Raw genomic sequence first — 17,976 nt, 5'->3', positions numbered from 1 at the left:
TATAAACTTTTTTCACGTATGTATGCTTTGGATTGTCTTTTGTCTTCTAGAAAGCTAGACAGTTGTTTACCAGAAAAAGAAACAGTCAAAATGTTTTCTAAAACAGTTCATCGAAATTCAACTTCAAGCACTCGTTTTGCAACCTAAAAAGGGAACGAGAACCATAATGAAAATTGAATGCGTCACATTATTAGAACATTATGTATCTAATATTGTCTTTTAGGCATGTTTTAATTGGTGAGGTAATCATACGTACCAATTTATGACCTTAAAAAATTGAACCAAATCAAAAGCCAAATAAATCAGATGTGAAAATCTAATATATCCTTTGATTTGATTTGGTTTTCAATTTAAACAAATTGACAGTATTTAGTTTGGTTTGACATTTAAGAAAAAAATCAAACCAACCAACTGTTGAGTATATCCATTTATAAATTTATATGACCATAAGTATTTAGTTTTATAGAGATGCCTTATATATTTTAAGCCATAAAAAATTGTATTGACATATTTGTGTGTACTTGAGTTTTCTATTCTTCTATATATTGTAATTAATTAGGAGTGATTTGTTTATTGTTTTAATCATTGAGGTTGGATGAGTTTGATCTACGAAAGTGATTAATTTTTACATCTCATGCATCGTTAAATTTGTTGCAGATATATGTTTAAATATAATAGCTTAATTAATTTTTTCAGTTTTTGCTAAACATATAATGTTGTATGTGAAATTATGTCTTTAATTTTAGTAGATTGAATGAAATGAATTTGTACTTCATGCAAAAAGAAAAATATAAGAAGGCCGAAATTGGAACACAAAGTAGACTTTATTTGGTTTTAGTTTGGTTTAATTTGTACATCTATTGAATCGAGGTTTTGTTTTGGTTTAGATGAAAATCAAACCTAATTGAATCACGAACACCCCTATTTTGGCGCATGGAATTTGATTAATTTTTGGAGTTACATCATATTCAATCATTTTAATATTTTAAAATTAAAATTAAGTACCGTAAGTTGCAATTCTTTTCATGTCAACACGATAAGAAAAATATATTTTATAATATTGGTCAAGTTTTTCATAATTTGAATCTTGAGATTCCAGCGCACTGATTGAGCTAGCTAGAAGCAGGAACTCCTATTTATTTAAGGCTAGCTGTAAACAAAGAAAACAAGAGATTCGTGGTTGTACCGATACCAGTTGACAGCAATTGGCCAGTTTCCTACAGTTGACCGATTGATCCATAAGAGCGGTAAGGGAGTGATATTTACAAGGACGGGAAGCGGTATCGAACAAGAAGAGCTGGAAACGAAGCACCCTTTGAAAAGCTTCTATCTGACAGGAGGAAGGGAAAGTATCACAAAATTGAGATGGAGGGAATATTTTTTAGCGCCTTGCTTCTGGCTAAGCTCCAATCATACAGTGTCTCGTCTGGTGTAGATAATATTAAATATAATCAAAGCAGAAAAAATTCGAACAAAGTTCAGTATAAGAGTCTTCACATTGTTTTTCCGAAAGAAATATCAGAAAGTACAGTTATATACTTGCTGAACCCTGGTTTCTTGTTAAGCTCTTCTCCTGTGAATCTTGCATTCACCACTTTTATCTCCTCTATATATATGCTTCTAGCACCTGTATAGAGGGTGGGAAGTCAAGCAATAGTAGTTGGTCAATCGGAGACTGCTACGAAATCTGTTTCTTTCTTTTTTTAATCAACTTATCCAGTCTTTTTTTTTAATTACTTCTTATTCCTTTTTTAAAAAACTTTAATCATTTCCAAAATAATGATTGATTTCTTTTTTCTCTGACATTTCTTGGAAGTCCAAGTCTGCCCTAGTGATGTGTTAGAAGTTTTTGCTGATAATATAGCAGTTGTTCATGAGCGGTACATTCTTGTTTTTCTTTTATGGTGCGTTCATTTTTGTGATATATTGGTGATTTGTTGGTGAGTTAAACACCCCATTATTTATCGAATATATAAAATAAGTTAATGTCACTTAACAACAAAGTCGTTGTAGTATAGTGGTGAGTATTCCCGCCTGTCACGCCGGTGAACCGGGTTCGATCCCCGGCAACGGCGATTTATTTTAATTAATTTTTGTTTTTGGTTCTTTTTATCTGAGACAACGAGGCCCTACTCGTCGGACTGTAGGCGAAGGAATTGTGCACGTACTAAACAAGATTGGGCTACCACAAAATCTCAAAGTGTAGGCCGAAATCAACTCACGATTTGTATAGAATGGACGTTGCCTTAAGATTGGATCTCAAGACCCTATGGTGATTATTTCCCAGAATACAAGGTTAAAGAAAGTATATATTATATATTCTTTAATTAACTGAACCATATTGATATTAGGTGCTTTTCTAATTTTCTCTTTCTTTTTTATTGTTCTCTGGACTTCATTCTAATATACTGGTTAAAGTTCTTATGCGGTTGAAGTGAAATAAATGAGAAGTCCCCTGAAGGTCAAAATTTCGAATCTCTTAAATGGTTAGGAAACGCAAATCTCTCATTTTTAAAGTAGGCCTTTTTTCTCATTCAGGGATTAAAAATGAACAACAGTCTATATCTATATTTATCTATATATATCTATCTATACTATATTAAAAGTACGAAGACATTTAACGAAATGTCGTTTGCCTTTTTTACCTTTAAAATATAATTTCACATTGAATAAAATAGTAATTTTATTTTCCTAATATTTGGGATTCTAAAATCCTATAATTTTAATATTAAATTCTTTCTTATTTGAATTACATAAGAAGTCCTAATATTTAGGACCTTCAGATAAAAAGTTTTTAAAAAAAAAACTTTAAAAAGGCTTTGATTTGGGTGTTAAAACTACTCTAAATTTTAGAGGATCTAATGTTTAGGGTGTTAGAGTTGTATTCTAGAAACGTCACTCATTCTATTGTAGCACAAATATATAAGTAGTTACTCGTAATCGAGCACGAACTTTCATATAATTGAAAAATCTTAACCCTTGATTTAAAAAAAGTAAAAAAAAGCAAGAAAAGAGCTTTGAAAGTTTAAATTGGATATTCCAATTATTCTAAAAGAATGTTATTTTTGCATGTACCCTAGGATATATGAGTAATGCCTTTAGCGAAATGTCGTTCGCCTTTAATACCCTTTAAAATAGAGTTTCATATTGGACAAAATAGTAATTTTATAATTTTTCTAATATTTAGGATTTTAAAATCCTTTAATTTTAGTATTGATTTTTTTTTATTTTGAAATATACAAGAAGTCTTAATATTTAGGACCTTCAAATAAAAAGTTAAATAAAAAAAAGCTTTAAAAAAAGGCATAGAATTGGATGTTAAAACTATTCTAGAATTGAGAGGAACTAATATTTAGGGGATTTAGTTGTATTCTAGAAATGTTACTCATTCTATTGTAGCATAAATATATGAGTAGTTCCTCATAATTGAGTACGAGTTTTCATAGAATTGAAAAATCTTAACCCTTGATTTAAAAAAGTAAAAAAGCAAGAAAGGAGCTTTGAAAGTTTGAATTGGATATTCCAATTATTCTAAAAATGTTAATTTTTTCTTGTACTCTACCATATACGAGTAGTTCCTACTTACAAGTAATGATAACACCGAATTTACATTGACATAGAAGATGTTAACGTTTGATCTTAATTAACATTAGGATAAAAAAATTCACAATAAAAATAGTTTATTCGATTTAGCAATTTTATTAATAAAAATAAAAATAATAATAATAATTTATCTAACCAATTTAGAATAAAAAAGAGTTAGAACCTTATAAATATAAACTCAATACACATACTACAAAAAAAATATTAAAACCAAATCTAGATTTTATAGCAAATCTCTAAAAGATTTTTATTTTAATTATGATTTATAAATTATTTTATTAATAACAATTAAACTCAAATTTATATATGCACAACCTATCTGATAAAACACTAACTTTCAACACGTAATGTTTATGATTTTTTTACCTTTTCTAAATGAATTTGATCTTAGATAAAATTGTAATTATAATTAATTTAAAACTTTATTATTGATTTTATTCATCGTTGGATCTTGAAGATTTCTTCATTTATCAAGCTAGCAAAATAGGACAAATATTCATTATTTTCAAGATTAACACCTCTTTTTTTTAGATTTTTGTTTTAAAAACTTTTGTTGATTAATATTTATTAAACTATATAGAAAGACTTACTATTAAATATTTTGTATATCTTTTCCTTATTTGAGATATGTAACAACAACAATTTTGCAGAAAATAAGTAATATCAAAAATGAAAAAATCAGCAGAGAATATGAGAATTATACTAATAATTTAATTATCTCAGTAAAAAGAAAAAGTAAGAAAGGCTTAAATTCGAAAATATAACTAAAGTCGATATGGCGCTCTTTCGATTTTCTTTATTCTTAACTATAGATTTACAGAAGTAAAATCAATTATGTTATATAAGTTAATTATCTTAAATAAAAAAAATTAGAGAAAGACTTTGTGAAAAGGTATACTTGATTCTTTGGGTATACAATAGTATGTCCATTACCTTTTAATTAAAGCTTTTTCTATGTACACGAAAATGCAAATACATCGAATTACCTCAATATTCATATTTATCATATTTTTGAACTCAACATTAAATCTAGAAATACAGTCAGACCTCTTTATAACGTCATCCCTTTATAATAGACATTCATCATAAAAGTCGAATTTTTCTCGAAAATCGAATATTATATTATGTTATAATATATGTCCTCTATAACAACACTTCACTATAGCAGCAAAAAAAATTCGGAATAAATAACGATGTAATAGAGATATTTGACTGTACATGTGAAATGTCACTTAGTAATAACACGTCATGTTATGAATAGTTTAATAATATTTAGATAATCTATTATAATTTTATACTTATTGATAGTAGGAAAACGAGAATTTAATCTACCAAAGCAAATAATTAGGCACATATGGTAAATTTGGGGAGGTTATCGCGAATTCAAAAACCTTAGGGAGGCATTTTATTGGCATAAAACTATTGGGAGAGACATGAAAATATCACTATACTTTGATGACGTTGTAAAGTCATGTAATCCATTGTAGTGAAGCCTCCTTGATAAAACGCTGTCGTTTCGAGGGGTGGAAGACAACGTTAGAAACTTGTCAACAGCTTCGGCATCCACTTCCCGAACACCGATATACACTATCTGAATTCTGAATCATGGGATTGGAAGAACCTGCTAGAATTTCAGCCAATGTCGGAAACAGCAGCGACGGCGGCGGCGCCTCCACTTCCGGCAGCGTGAAGAGGTTCCCACTGGCGGCGCAACCGGAGATTATGAGAGCCGCCGAGAAAGATGACCAGTATGCTTCCTTTGTCTATGAAGCTTGCCGTGATGCTTTCCGTCACCTCTTCGGTCTCTATCACTACACCCTTTTTCTTAGTTAGTTTCACTTCGTAACTGTATATCTTTCTGAAATTTGTAAGTTCCTGTTTTTTTCAGGTACAAGAGTCGCTGTAGCTTACCAGAATGAGGTAATTCCCAAATTTTCCTTTTGATGCTTCAATACTGTGTCGTCCCGAGTTGTTAACTTCACTAGACTATGTGCAGTGTGAAATAAGGAAAGAAAAAAGATTTATTTTTTGTATCTAAAGAGTTGAAAAACAAAATAAGCGATTTTAATTTTTTAACTTTTGTTACTGTTGAGTGGATTAGGGACCTTTTATGTAACTTGAGATTTGTTTTCTCTGATTGATTACTCTGTTTGTTGAAATGAACTTCATTGCAAAATGCATTTGGCGAGTGATGTATCTGAATTTGATTACTAGTCAGAATGAATTTTATTCCAATGTATTCACCTAATTTGGAAATTCAGAAAACTGCCACTGGGAGTTTTTCAGCAAGAGTCACCCTCACCTTTTACTGTGAACTTTCACACAATGTTTTTTTCATTCTGGTCCTCTTTTGGTTGGGGTAAGCCCAGGTGGTTAGAGTTAGAGTTCCATATGGCATCCTCGTAAGCTTAGGAGATCAAAGAAATAAAAGAAAACTATAGGTGGCAATCAGAAAATGACGTAGTAGTGGGTTGAAAATTTTGTGTACTCCTTTTACGTTGGATATGAGTTGATTAGAAGAAGTTAAAATGATTAGAATGATCTAGCATCAAGCGAACGATGTGATTTCAGTGCAAGAGCAACTTGCTTATCTCGAGGGCATATTATGAAGATAACTGATAATGTTACCCAAATAGTGGCTATGCATAATTCAATTATTTGCTGTAGAATTGGACGGGAAAGAAGAATTATGTTTATTTTTTCTCTTCCAACCATACCTAACAACAAAACTAATTGTACTAGTTTTCTCTCCTCCTTTACACTTTCCTTTTTCTATTGTGGAGCCAAAAAGACATGCAAGATAGCCTGTGGGTTTTAATTGTGAAGCCTAACAGTTCTAATTTCGTAAGTTGTTTACCTAGAAAATATACCCTATGGATAGCGATCACTTCCTAATACTAGCATTTGGTGCCCTCTTTTTTTTTCAGGCAAAACTCTTGGGGCAAATGCTCTATTATATGCTGACAACGGGTGCAGGGAAGCAAACACTAGGAGAAGAATACTGTGACATCACTCAGGTTCAGGGAGTATATGTTTTGCCCTTTCTGCCTCGGGACAAAGTATCCTGAGCCATTTGGCGTTACTTTTTTTGTCTTGGTTTTGTCTTCACTCATTTTTACTACTCCCTCCGCTCCAATTTTATGTGTGGAATTTGACTCAGCACGGAGTTAAGAACGATAGAAAGTTCCTTGAAACTTGTGGTTCTAAACCTGTCATGATATTTTAGTGATTATAAAAGCATGTCATTAAGGGTAAAATGTTAAATTTAGAGTTAAATTATTTCCAAATATAGAAAGGTGGCACTCTTTTTGGAATGGATTAATAAGGAAATAATACCACACAAAATGGAACAGAGAGTATCTTATTTGATAGGGAGGAAAGGATAATATTCTCTCTTGATTAATGTGTCCATGGATATATTTCCTAGCATAATTGTAATGTTCGCAAGCATGCATTTAGACATTGTATAAATGATGTTCTAGCTTACATGTAATTGGTTCCTTCAGCAGTTATATTTATCGAGAAGTTTTAGTCTAGAACATTCTTTTTTTCTGCTAAGAAGTCTTGGTCCAAAATGTTGAACGTAGAGTTCAAAACCAGTCCACAGTTCTAAGTTATACGATTTTACCATTTGATATTCAAAACTGCGTCAGCAAATATTTGCTGTTCTCCTGTGCAATTAAGCGTCTATGTTCCCATTACAGTTTACTATTACAGGTTGCAGGACCATATGGGCTTTCCCCTACACCTGCAAGACGTGCTCTTTTTATTTTCTATCAGTCAGCCGTTCCATACATTGCAGAAAGAGTCAGGTTCATCTACATTTTGTAGGAAACTTCATAGAAAGACATGCACATCTCTTACTTCTCCTTGTGCCAATATTTTATTAGTGTATGATTTTTGTAGACCATATCAATATTTATTGCCTTGTTATTTATTTATTTATTTTGTGTGTGTGTTTTGCAGTTCTAGAGTAGCTTCCCGTGGCATCACCCTTACTGATTCAATGGCCGGCTATATATTTGGGGACGTTCGTACTTCAAGCAACGAAGCTGAGGCATCAGCGACTGTTGAGATACAGTCATCTTCAACATCCACTCCCTCAATTTCAGCTCTTTCAAGATTAAAAGCCAAGATAAGGGATTTCTGGTTGTATGCTGTTCGAAGGTGGCCTTCGGTATGCTCCCTTCTTCCTAAGCTTTTTGTTATGTGAGATTGCCAAAGCCTGGGTGTTAAATGAAGTGTTTCTCTCTCACTTTTATATCTATTCTCTGTCACATATGTTATCCACAGACTCAGTGAATAAAGTTGCTTAAGTTAAGGAAGCATCTATGACATCTTGTATTTCCTGGAACATTTTAGACTGTTGGATGGTGATAAACTCTTTGAATCTTGTGCACTCGCCAATTGTTAAGCCAGGGGTGCCTTGTGGAGTATTATTACAAATAAATGTTTGTGATATTCTATTTATGTAGGACAAAGGTTTAGAATTACTTCCACCCTGAGTAGAATGCCTCGTAGCACGATAAATCCCTATTTACTGATGGTCTCCCCTTGGAGCTGCCAGGGCTGCTGACTGCCATGTTCAACTCCTTTATGTAACTTGCCAAAGTGGCTAAGATAGAGTTTACATGTAGAGATAATTGGGCAGTACTTTGAATTTTTGTTACATCCTTGCTGATTTTTGTAGGTGCTTCCTCTTGCTCGTGAGGTCTTGCAATTGGTTATCCGGACCAATCTCATGTTCTTCTATTTTGAAGGTGACTTTATTTGCCACAATAAACTTAAGTGCTGCTAGTTTCTGAAACACATGCTGAAAGTCATTAAACTTCTTTTTACGGCAGGATTTTATTATCATATATCAAAACGTGCTGCGGGCATTCGCTATGTGTTCATTGGCAAACCTATGAACCAACGACCTAGGTAAATTGCTTCCAGCTTCTGTTGCAGAAATAGTTGTATGAAGTCTATTGTCTGTAACTCTTTGCATCATTAGCATCTGTTCTTTGAAAAGTGACTTTTCCCTCGGACCAAATTTGGTAGATTTTCTGGCTATATAATTTTTCCATGCTTTTCTTCTTGTGGAGGAAAACAAATTTCACATAAATGGTTCTTTCATTGGACCAAGATGGCATCCCTTCTTGTATACCTTGGGACAATATTTTTGTATCATTGCTTATTAGTTTTCTGCCAGGTACCTGTGTTCTTTTTTTTAATCTTTCCCTGATTTTTAAAGGAAAAATTTAGAGTACCGTTTTTCAAATGGCAAGACTGCTTAATTTTGCGAAAATATTTTACATTGGACGTGTTGCCGCTTTATGTGCTTTGGGATGTGGGTAGTCAGCTACTTCACTTTCATGTACCACTTAAAAGTTTTTCCGGCCATTTTGCTTAATTTTCTATATCAAACTTCAAAGTAGTGGATGATCCTCTGTCTGGTACATAGTCATCTCTTAAGATAGTGTGGTTTATGGCTCTTATCTTCATTAAGATGTCAGTTGGACTTTAATGGGTGGCCAAAATGTTCTTGTTGTGCAGATATCAAATACTAGGGGTCTTCCTTCTAATTCAATTATGTATTCTTGCTGCTGAAGGTCTGAGGCGAAGTAGTTTATCATCCATTTCAGCTTCTGTTCAACAAGCACCCTTTGGAACCTATCAGACTTCTACAGGTGAAACATTTTGCATAGTCTCTTGGTCTAAGAAATCATGACATTCTCCGATTATCATGTGCTAAATGTTTATTTATGTTGATCACTCCAAAATACAAAATAATTTATTGTGTGAAGAAAAAGAATAGTTGTACCCATTATGGACTTTCATCACCTGCTCCAAGGGTGTCACTAAGGCTTCAACACTAATAGAGGAGAGAAGGAGATTAATTTCAAAAAAGCAGTTTCCTATGATTTGGAAGATTTGATCATGGCAGAAAGAGTGATTATGCGTCAGAAAGTTACAAAATTTGGTTACGGTCATCAAGTTCACTTTTTGTATCTTTGCAGTTATGCATCTCTTGTAGGTCTGCCAATATGCACTCGTAAATTAACATTTTGGCCTTTTCTTTTTTTGATGAAGTAATTTGTTCATTGATGGCATCAAGAAGATGCAGTAGTACAAAAGATAATACAGCAAAAAGAACTAAGTCAGCTCTAATACAAGAAATGCTAATCTAAGACCAAGGTGCTGACAAAGTTCAGAAAGCTGTCAGGGGTGTCTACAGGGGACAATTTGTGCCAACTAAAAAGAAACATTAAGCACCTAGCCTTAATAGAGTGAATTGGAGTTGATACACCATCAAAGCATCTCCTATTTCTTTCTGTCCATAAACACCAAAAAATACTAGCATGGATCATTCTCCAGACTTGTTTGATGGCTTTATCAACTTTCCATGTGTTCCAGTTTCTAAAGGCTTCCTTGGTGTTCTGAGGCATGACCCAGTTGAGTCCAAAAAGTGAGAGAAACATGTTCCACACATCTGCAGTACTGGACAGTGTAGAAACAAATGGCTGTTGGTTTCTTCATGGTTCTGACACATGTAGCATCTATTTACAAACTGGAAGCTTCTTTTCCTTAGATTATCCTGAGTGAGGCATGCATCTTGTAGTGCAGTCCAACAAAAGCAGGTGACTTTTAAAGGAGCTCTTGTTCTCCAAATAAACTTTCATGGCCAGCTTTCTACCATTTCATTTTGTGCTGTCAAAGATGTATATCCAGCCTTGACAGAATAGCAACCTTCCTTGGACTTGCCCCACTTTAGCTTGTCCACTGCATGAGCATTGATTCCATTATTCTCTAGCCTTGACAGTAGATTTAGCAGCTCCTCATACTCCCAGTCTTGTATATACCTTCTAAGAATAATGTTCCAACTGTTGTTTTCCCTGTATTGAGCAATGGATGAGTCAGGATCACAAGAGATCTGATAGAGGTTTGGAAAGTCATCTTTTAGAAGACAGTTCCCTAGCCATTTATTTTTCCAGAATTTGATGAGTGTCCCACTTCCCGTAGAAAAGTAGGCATTCTGATAGAATTCATCCCAGAGTCTGCTAATGTATTTCCAAGGTCCAACTCCATGTGAGGCTCGGGAGATTTTTGTACACCAATGGCTTTGGGCTCCATGCTTAACTGTGACTATCTCTTTCCAAAGTGCTTGGTTTTCCTGAGAGTATCTCTATAACCACTTCATTAGTAAAACTTTTGTTATGTGCAGCCAGATACTACATTCCCGGTCCACCTTGTATCTTAGGCATTGTGCATTTAGACCATTTGACAAGGTGGAATTTGTGTTCCTTACTGTTCCCTTCCCACAAAAAGTTCCTCCTGATTTTGTCAAGCTGTCTCAGTACCTTGCTAGGCATAGGGAATAATGACATAGTATATGTTGGAATGCTATCTAGAGTGCTGTTAATCAAAGTAAGTCTACCACCCATTGAGAGGTACTGCATTGGCCTTTCTATGTTAGTTTTTTCTTTCTTCAGGTCTATGGTAAGTATCTTTTTCACTTGTTGGCTGTAACCTTTTCTCTTTGTGCCTTTAGGCCGAGGTTTACCTGTTTTAAATGAGGAAGGCAATCTAATTACTGCTGAAACTGAGAAGTATGGGCTGGTTGCTGAATCCACATCAACCTCAGAGGTATATTTTGTTTTACTGTCAAGAATTAAGTTTTTTACATAATTCATTTAGGAAATTTAACCTAGAGCGAATTTTATCACTTTTGCACTATTCAAAAATTGCTAGTAGAGTAGTTGAAGGTTATATGAGTATAACTTTGACTTTGTGCCTTCTATAATGGGTTCCACTCTAAATTGTCAGACTTCAAGCACCCTTCTTTTTAATTTACAAAGTTACCATAACCTTCCCCTAGTTCTATTCTATATTGCAGAAGTCTCCGTTCCATGAGTCAAAGCATTTGACCTTCATATCTTAGTCATTAACCAACTAATATTTAAAACTAAATTTTAAAATACCTACGCTTTATTATGTCAAATTACATTAACTTCTATTTTTTTTTAAATAGAAAATTTTCACTATTTTGATTCACACTGATAGAATTGATTAGTAAGGTCTTTCCACTCAAACGGACAGTAGTGAGTTCGAGGATGAAAGAACCAAAAATAGTAAAAGCATGTTTGACATTGTCTTCTAATAAGATATTTGAACAAAATAATTCATGCTGCACTTGGCAATCTTGGTAATAACAATATAATTTGGGATACCTACAAATTAAATATTTATGTTGTATATGATGTGCCAAATATGTCAATTATTACTTTCAACTTCACCATTACTTACTAAGGCTGAGAGGTTTAGGGTTCAAAGTTTAAAAGAGAAGGTTATATTACACACACAAACATATAAATGCAGTTAAAGGAGATGCATTGATGCATCTCCTTCTTAGACTAATCATCTTTTTTGTTTCTGCTATTTATTATACCCTTGTTCTCCATTACAAGGTACTCAAGCACATGGAATTACAAATGATTAATCACAACCCCTACCTAGGTCCCCTTTTCATCATTGCTAGCTTAATCTTACGTTTTTCTAGCCTTAATTTTAACTAATCCAACAAATTATTCTTTTGTTGTTTCAGTCACAAGGAAGCAGTTCAAGCAAATGCACGCTTTGCTTAAGCAGCCGCCAAGATCCAACAGCCACACCTTGTGGTCATGTGTTTTGCTGGTATTGACTCCTGACTGTTTCTCTTTTTTCCCATTATTTTGGTTGACCTTTCATTCCCTGCAAAACCAAAACCAGAAAGAGAAAAAAAGGAGCAAAGATGTGAAGACAGCAGAAAAACTAAATAAGAGATTATGAAAGAAGAAGAAAACGACATAATGCTCTTACCTTTTGTTTTGACTACTATTTGTAGGAACTGCATAATGGAGTGGTGCAATGAGAAGCCTGAATGTCCTCTTTGCCGTTCTCCTATAACACATTCAAGCTTAGTTTGTCTGTATCATTCAGATTTTTAGTCATGGATAGGTCAGATATTGCAAAAAAATCTGCAAATAAATCACCAAGGCCGGGTCTGTTCTCGATGTGTCAGAAAACATTCAGTGGTACAGTTGTGTACTTCATACTGAAATGTGGGATCTCTTTTATTTTCGGGTGCTGGAAGCCATAATGGGGTAAAAAGGGTGGTTGTGAGCTGTGGAAGGAAGTAGAGTTTTGCTATTGATTTACTAAAGTTAATGAGGTTAACTTTTGTGCCATGTAATGGTGTAGCAGATTCATTTATGGAAAGCAAGCACACAACAGCCATTCCTCGTCTTACACAACACCGCTACTTGTCTTGCACTGAAGAAAAAGCATTGGATTTCCCTCATAAGAAGTTTTTGCTGCTGTTCCGTATATCGTCTATATTACATATGCTTCGGGACCAGATTGACTGGATAAAGTTGCGACTGAATCAATCATTGTTGAGGTATGACTGGTATTTGTGATGTATGACGAAACACATTTTCACCTGTGGTATTCAAAAGAAATTAGTTTTTTCAACCTCAAAATTATAGTATGTGGAGGTGTTACAGCTAACTGTCTCTGGTTTTCTAAACCGAAAGAGGAAAATATGCACCTTCCTTTATTTACTTCTCATTTTATACTTCTATTGCATTAGAAATACATTTCGTTGCTTGGTCTACTTAGCAATATTTGCTCGGTACTTCAGTATACCTGGAAAAAGAATTTACCAGACCATATTTTGACTTTACATTTGAGAGGATAGTATCAATAGACATTAAAGAACGGATGATCCCTGCAGAAGAATCACCTAAGTTAATAAGCCGAGCTGCATCATTTCGTTAATGCTGAGAGATTTGCTTCTATTTTGTCATATTTATTATTATTGTTATTTTTTTGAAAACTTTTCACTCACGTCTTAAAACTCATTTTAAATTTTTTTGATTATGTTTTCTAAGTTATTGTTTAGCAAAAGTATCAACCAAGTAATATAGGAAGGAAAAAGAAAAGCACATTTTGGAGCTTAGCAGTTTTGGAAGATTGTCAATGAAAGTCATTTCCTTTCTTATTTTCTTTCTTTTTTGTTCTCATTTTATTTTAGCAAGTGAACCAACTCTTAGGGGGTTGAACTAAAATTTATAGTCGTGGATCTGTCCTGTCCCTCACTCATGTATGTGCTACTTCAAGACAAGTATTATAATGAGAAAATGTGGGACAAATAGTACTACATTCGTGTAGCTCTCTGACAAATGAGTATTTTCCAGAGGGGTAAAAGTATACACAGGCAAAACTCAGTACTATTACTTATAAGATGAGAAAGAAAAGTTTTCCTGCTTATAATTTAATGAAAATTGGGTGAATCGTCTCTAACTGTCAGACCAAATACTCTTTTGAGTTTTGACCTCCTTATACATACCAGACAAAACTTCCATTCATTCTAAGACACACTTTTTTCACATACAGAAGTATTGGAAGTTAAATAACATAACAGCATCACCAATCCTCAAACCATTGCCGAGATAAACTCTGGAATATAAACAAAATGAGATATTACGCGCTTTGATATGGTGAAAACATATGTACTGATTCAAAAACATAGTACCTTATAAAGGACTAAAGTTGCTCTAAGAAAAGGCAAGATAATAAAGGCATGAGTTGCTAAAATAGCTCACTCAAAACAGAAAACAAAGAGAATTTCTTTTTAATCTTAATTGTATATCTGATGATATAAACTACAGAAAACTTTAAAAGGGGGTGTTGTAGTTATGACTTATGATGGTATTGTAATTAGCTAAAGTAACTTTTCACATATAAGAAACTAGTTCTAACTCCAGCTATGTCCGAACAGCAACACTACTATCAGCGACTAAGTACGTATTTTGGAAAAGTACTCGGCATTTTTTCTAAATAACAGCACTCTCATCAAGCTTCAACTTAAATCTATATATATATATATATATATATATATATATATATATATATATATATATATATATATATATATATATATATATATATAACAAAGAATTTTACTAAACTAATTTAGAAACCAAGAAGTTTGCAGTAAAACTAGGAGCATGTTCCCAATAAAAAGGACTATCATAATTTCTAGACTATCTTGCCAAGCAAAGAGCAACTAAATTTACTTGCCACTTAATACAAGCCAGATAAATATCGGAATTTCTCTTTAGCAAGAAACAACAATCTTCTAAAATTACTCTAAACTTTGTAAATTTTCACTCGAGGAGTTACAAGAAAGCACAATTTCTTTGGCATCACATTCGACTATACTTGGGCTATCAAAATGTGCAACAAGATGAAAGCAAAAAGCAAACACATAATTTCAACAGCATGCCTAGCATTGACGTAATTTCGAGCAGTAGTGGAGTACGGATTGTTGTGCGTGATTCGTCAGTTTCTAAGAGCAGTTTCTTTGGTTTTTCGAGGTCGTGTCAATAGGTAAATCATCTATAAGCAAATGGTCCCAGCGGCGGCCGAGGTAGCGGCATAAAAGGCGGCTCCTCCCTGAACCACCGCGCACTGGCGGAACGCATGTCGGCCCTTGGTACCCTATGATCAAAAACAAATCGACCACTGCTACTACTACTTCCTTGTCTCTTCCAAGCATGAAATTCACACTTGCATTCACGATCGTCAACACGTACAGATCGATATTGATCTTCTTTAGGTGGCGGTGGTACGTAATTTTCAACTCTATGGACCCAATCTTTACGTGGTGCATAATGATCACCCGTTGTATGAGTAGAAGAATCTTGATTGCAATTTTCACCTTCTCTTTTGTAGTAATTCCTTTCTCGAGTATCACTGGAATTATTCTGCATTGGACAATTGTTTTTAGGAATATTCTTCTGGTGACAATGATATTCGTTATAAGGGTTTTGAGTTTCCTTGGGCAAGTTGTTTTCGGCTTGATTTTCCATTGAAGTATTTTCATGAGTGTACTCATCTCTTTGATTCTTCTTGCCATGATATTTAACATCAGTTTTTGCCTCTTTGGAACAATAGAATATGACTTTTGCATTTGTAAGTTTTCCTGATCTTCGAGTAAAGTAGTCCATGACTGACTCTACATTGCCTGCTATTTTTACCCATCTCCTTTCTCTATCCATCTCAACTGAATAGACACCTGTCCATAAAACAAAAACTCCAAGAGTCAATAAAGATGATCGATCATGACTGGAGTTGCAAACTACATGCATCCATATGAGAATAAAAGCCAAAATAGATGGTCGGTCACATGTGTTATTGAAGACGAAAACTCAACCACATTATAAAATAATAAAATATGTACTACATTTTATGTCTTTTAGGCCTCATTTGTTTGTATTTTTTCATGTCTGGTTCAAGCCTCAAATCACTAAGTAGTTAAGGCAAGTAATCCGAATCGAAGTCCAGAGGTGCTCAAACTAACAAAACATTTACTTTATCTAGGCCGAGTAAATACTGACATAATTTATCCAGAATCTTTAAATCCTAGATCCGTCTCTATCAGTAATCACTAGCACTAGTCACTACCACCAATTACCTCCACCATCACAGTAGGAGCAAAGCTAAGAGGCGAGAATGATTCATCCGAATCCTCTTATATATGGTTAAAATTACTTTTTATGTATATAGAGTAGACATTGAATCCCCTTTACTTTTTGCTTTTTCTTCATGTGTTTAGATTCCTACATTTTAATCTTAAAAGAGAAAAACAACCCCACCCCTTGGGATACCTTGTAAAACTCAAAGTTTATTTTCAACAGCAACCCGAAAAGGAAAAATGAGAAAGCACAGCAAAGAGTTGTTTTTCTCTATAATATGGTGAACGAGTTTGTTGTACTCATCTACTGGCTGTAGCTTTATTATCCAAAGGTCTTCAAACAATCATTTTGACAAACGACATAGAAAGAACTTCATTAGCTATTGGACAAGCAAGAGCGGCACACGCTATTTAACTTGTCCTTAGACCTTTGTAAAGCACAAACCATATATATATATATATATATATATATATATATATATATATATATATATGCAGTTTATACTTATTTTCTAAAATACGAATAGTACTACAAGCCCAGAACAAAAAGCTAGTACCTTCCAGTCGAAGAATTCTTTTCCTCACTTTTTTGGCACAGACATTGCAACAACCAATGGCCTTTATTTGTAGTATACAATCCTGCAACAAAAGAAGAAGAATATAAACTAGTTTACCTACTGAACTAGGAAGAAGGAAACTATGTAGAACTGCACAAATTAAATAACATGGCTAAAATTTGATGGTGTATAATAATAATAATGGAGAAAAGAACAAATTAGTACCGGTTTAGGAGTTTCATGCTCCATGGAGACAAAGGACGGCTCTAGGGTAAGGAGGCCCCAAATACTTAAAATCCCAAAATAATATAAAGTATTACTATATTAATATATAATATAGATCATTTATATTTATATAATTATTAATAAAAGATTTGAAATGTTAACTTTTTTTTTTTTAATTTGGTAGAGCTAGGATTAACTGAATTAATACAATAATTTTTTCTCTCGTTAAATCAAATAATATATTTACCTTCTCATCAATTCTTTCTTCCTCTATGTATAGTCTTTTTTCATGTTTATCACAATTTTACTTTCTAATTTCAATTCAGATTCTCTAAATTAGCTTATTTTTTGTCACATTTTATTGATCCAATATCCATATATCAGAAAGCAAGTTCTTTTGTGTATATCTTTTTTAACTAAAGAATTCAAAACTCGATGAATAATGGGATCACCCATTTATCATTCTTACTTAATATAATATTTTTGAATAGGGGAGAGTTCAATACCATGACGTGTGCCTAACAACACATCATGTGTTGCGCTCTCACTACTAAGTCAAAACAATATTGGCTTTTATGTGTCATTATTATATAAATTTTATGAAAGAAGCTTAAGAGTCTTTTAATATATTTTAGTTTTTGGCCACCAATTTTATTGAGACCATTGTTCCACGAACGTGCTGTTCAATCAGTTTCATTCATATTTGCTAATTGAATGATACATTCACTACCTTAACTGTTCTTAACTTGTCATTGTTGACTTGTCTTAATTAAGTCACTATCAAATTTGATCGGGAATGTCAGGGGTGGACATGTGGCTCAAAGGGGAGGCGAGTAAAGCCTTGATTTAGGCCCTCAAAATCTGAGGCCTCAAAAAAATTTAATAGTGAATCTTGTGATTTTTTTTCTAGTTTAGACAATATTAAGGTTTGCAGCAAAATTAAAGAAGTACAAAAAAATTGTAAAAAAGAAAGAAAGAAAGACTACCTATTCTTTAAGTAAATTTTTGTTAGAACTTTGAATTAAACTACTTAAATCTTCATATTAGTAAATTTTATTTTACAATAATTAATATTAAAGGTAACATATT

General features: G+C 33.4%; 2 protein-coding genes across 3 annotated transcripts; one reads left to right on the top strand and one right to left on the bottom strand.

Moving 5' to 3' along the window:
* The first annotated feature begins 5,073 nt into the window (after nucleotides 1-5,073).
* Nucleotides 5,074-13,187, top strand: LOC104109183 (peroxisome biogenesis factor 10). 2 transcript variants are annotated; one of them, XM_009618411.4, is made up of 11 exons: nucleotides 5,080-5,404; nucleotides 5,492-5,523; nucleotides 6,531-6,620; nucleotides 7,321-7,415; nucleotides 7,570-7,780; nucleotides 8,294-8,363; nucleotides 8,448-8,526; nucleotides 9,142-9,275; nucleotides 11,138-11,232; nucleotides 12,191-12,279; nucleotides 12,470-13,187. In XM_009618411.4, the coding sequence occupies exons 1-11, from the start codon at nucleotides 5,209-5,211 to the stop codon at nucleotides 12,570-12,572; spliced, it is 1,194 nt and encodes a 397-aa protein (XP_009616706.1). In that variant the 5' UTR covers nucleotides 5,080-5,208; the 3' UTR covers nucleotides 12,573-13,187. The 2 variants fall into 2 exon arrangements, with proteins under 2 accessions (XP_070038673.1, XP_009616706.1); XM_070182572.1 differs by lacking the exons at nucleotides 11,138-11,232; nucleotides 12,191-12,279; nucleotides 12,470-13,187 and adding an exon at nucleotides 10,003-11,126 and having other exon boundaries at nucleotides 5,074-5,404.
* A 1,511-nt stretch (nucleotides 13,188-14,698) lies between these two features.
* Nucleotides 14,699-16,911, bottom strand: LOC138897907 (uncharacterized). Its single transcript, XM_070183931.1, has 3 exons — nucleotides 16,888-16,911; nucleotides 16,663-16,744; nucleotides 14,699-15,706 (listed from the first exon to the last, which is right to left on the bottom strand). The coding sequence occupies exons 1-3, from the start codon at nucleotides 16,909-16,911 to the stop codon at nucleotides 15,024-15,026; spliced, it is 789 nt and encodes a 262-aa protein (XP_070040032.1). The 3' UTR covers nucleotides 14,699-15,023.
* Nucleotides 16,912-17,976: the final 1,065 nt, after the last annotated feature.

This window comes from Nicotiana tomentosiformis, chromosome 8, assembly GCF_000390325.3.
Source record: "Nicotiana tomentosiformis chromosome 8, ASM39032v3, whole genome shotgun sequence".
Lineage (NCBI taxonomy): Eukaryota > Viridiplantae > Streptophyta > Magnoliopsida > Solanales > Solanaceae > Nicotiana > Nicotiana tomentosiformis.
The sequence above is the reverse complement of the archived record's forward strand: the minus strand, read 5'-3'. Positions and strand labels throughout refer to the sequence as shown.

Bases quoted from the DNA above. Each gene is read 5' to 3' on its own strand.
- LOC104109183 (XM_009618411.4), top strand. From the start codon at position 5,209: ATGGGATTGGAAGAACCTGCTAGAATTTCAGCCAATGTCGGAAACAGC. The intron at 9,276-11,137 runs GTGAAACATTTT...TTGTGCCTTTAG, and splicing joins AACCTATCAGACTTCTACAG to GCCGAGGTTTACCTGTTTTA. The intron at 11,233-12,190 runs GTATATTTTGTT...TTGTTGTTTCAG, and splicing joins AATCCACATCAACCTCAGAG to TCACAAGGAAGCAGTTCAAG.
- LOC138897907 (XM_070183931.1), bottom strand. From the start codon at position 16,911: ATGGAGCATGAAACTCCTAAACCG. The intron at 16,745-16,887 runs GTACTAATTTGT...CTTTTGTTGCAG, and splicing joins AGCATGAAACTCCTAAACCG to GATTGTATACTACAAATAAA. The intron at 15,707-16,662 runs GTACTAGCTTTT...TTTTATGGACAG, and splicing joins AAGAATTCTTCGACTGGAAG to GTGTCTATTCAGTTGAGATG.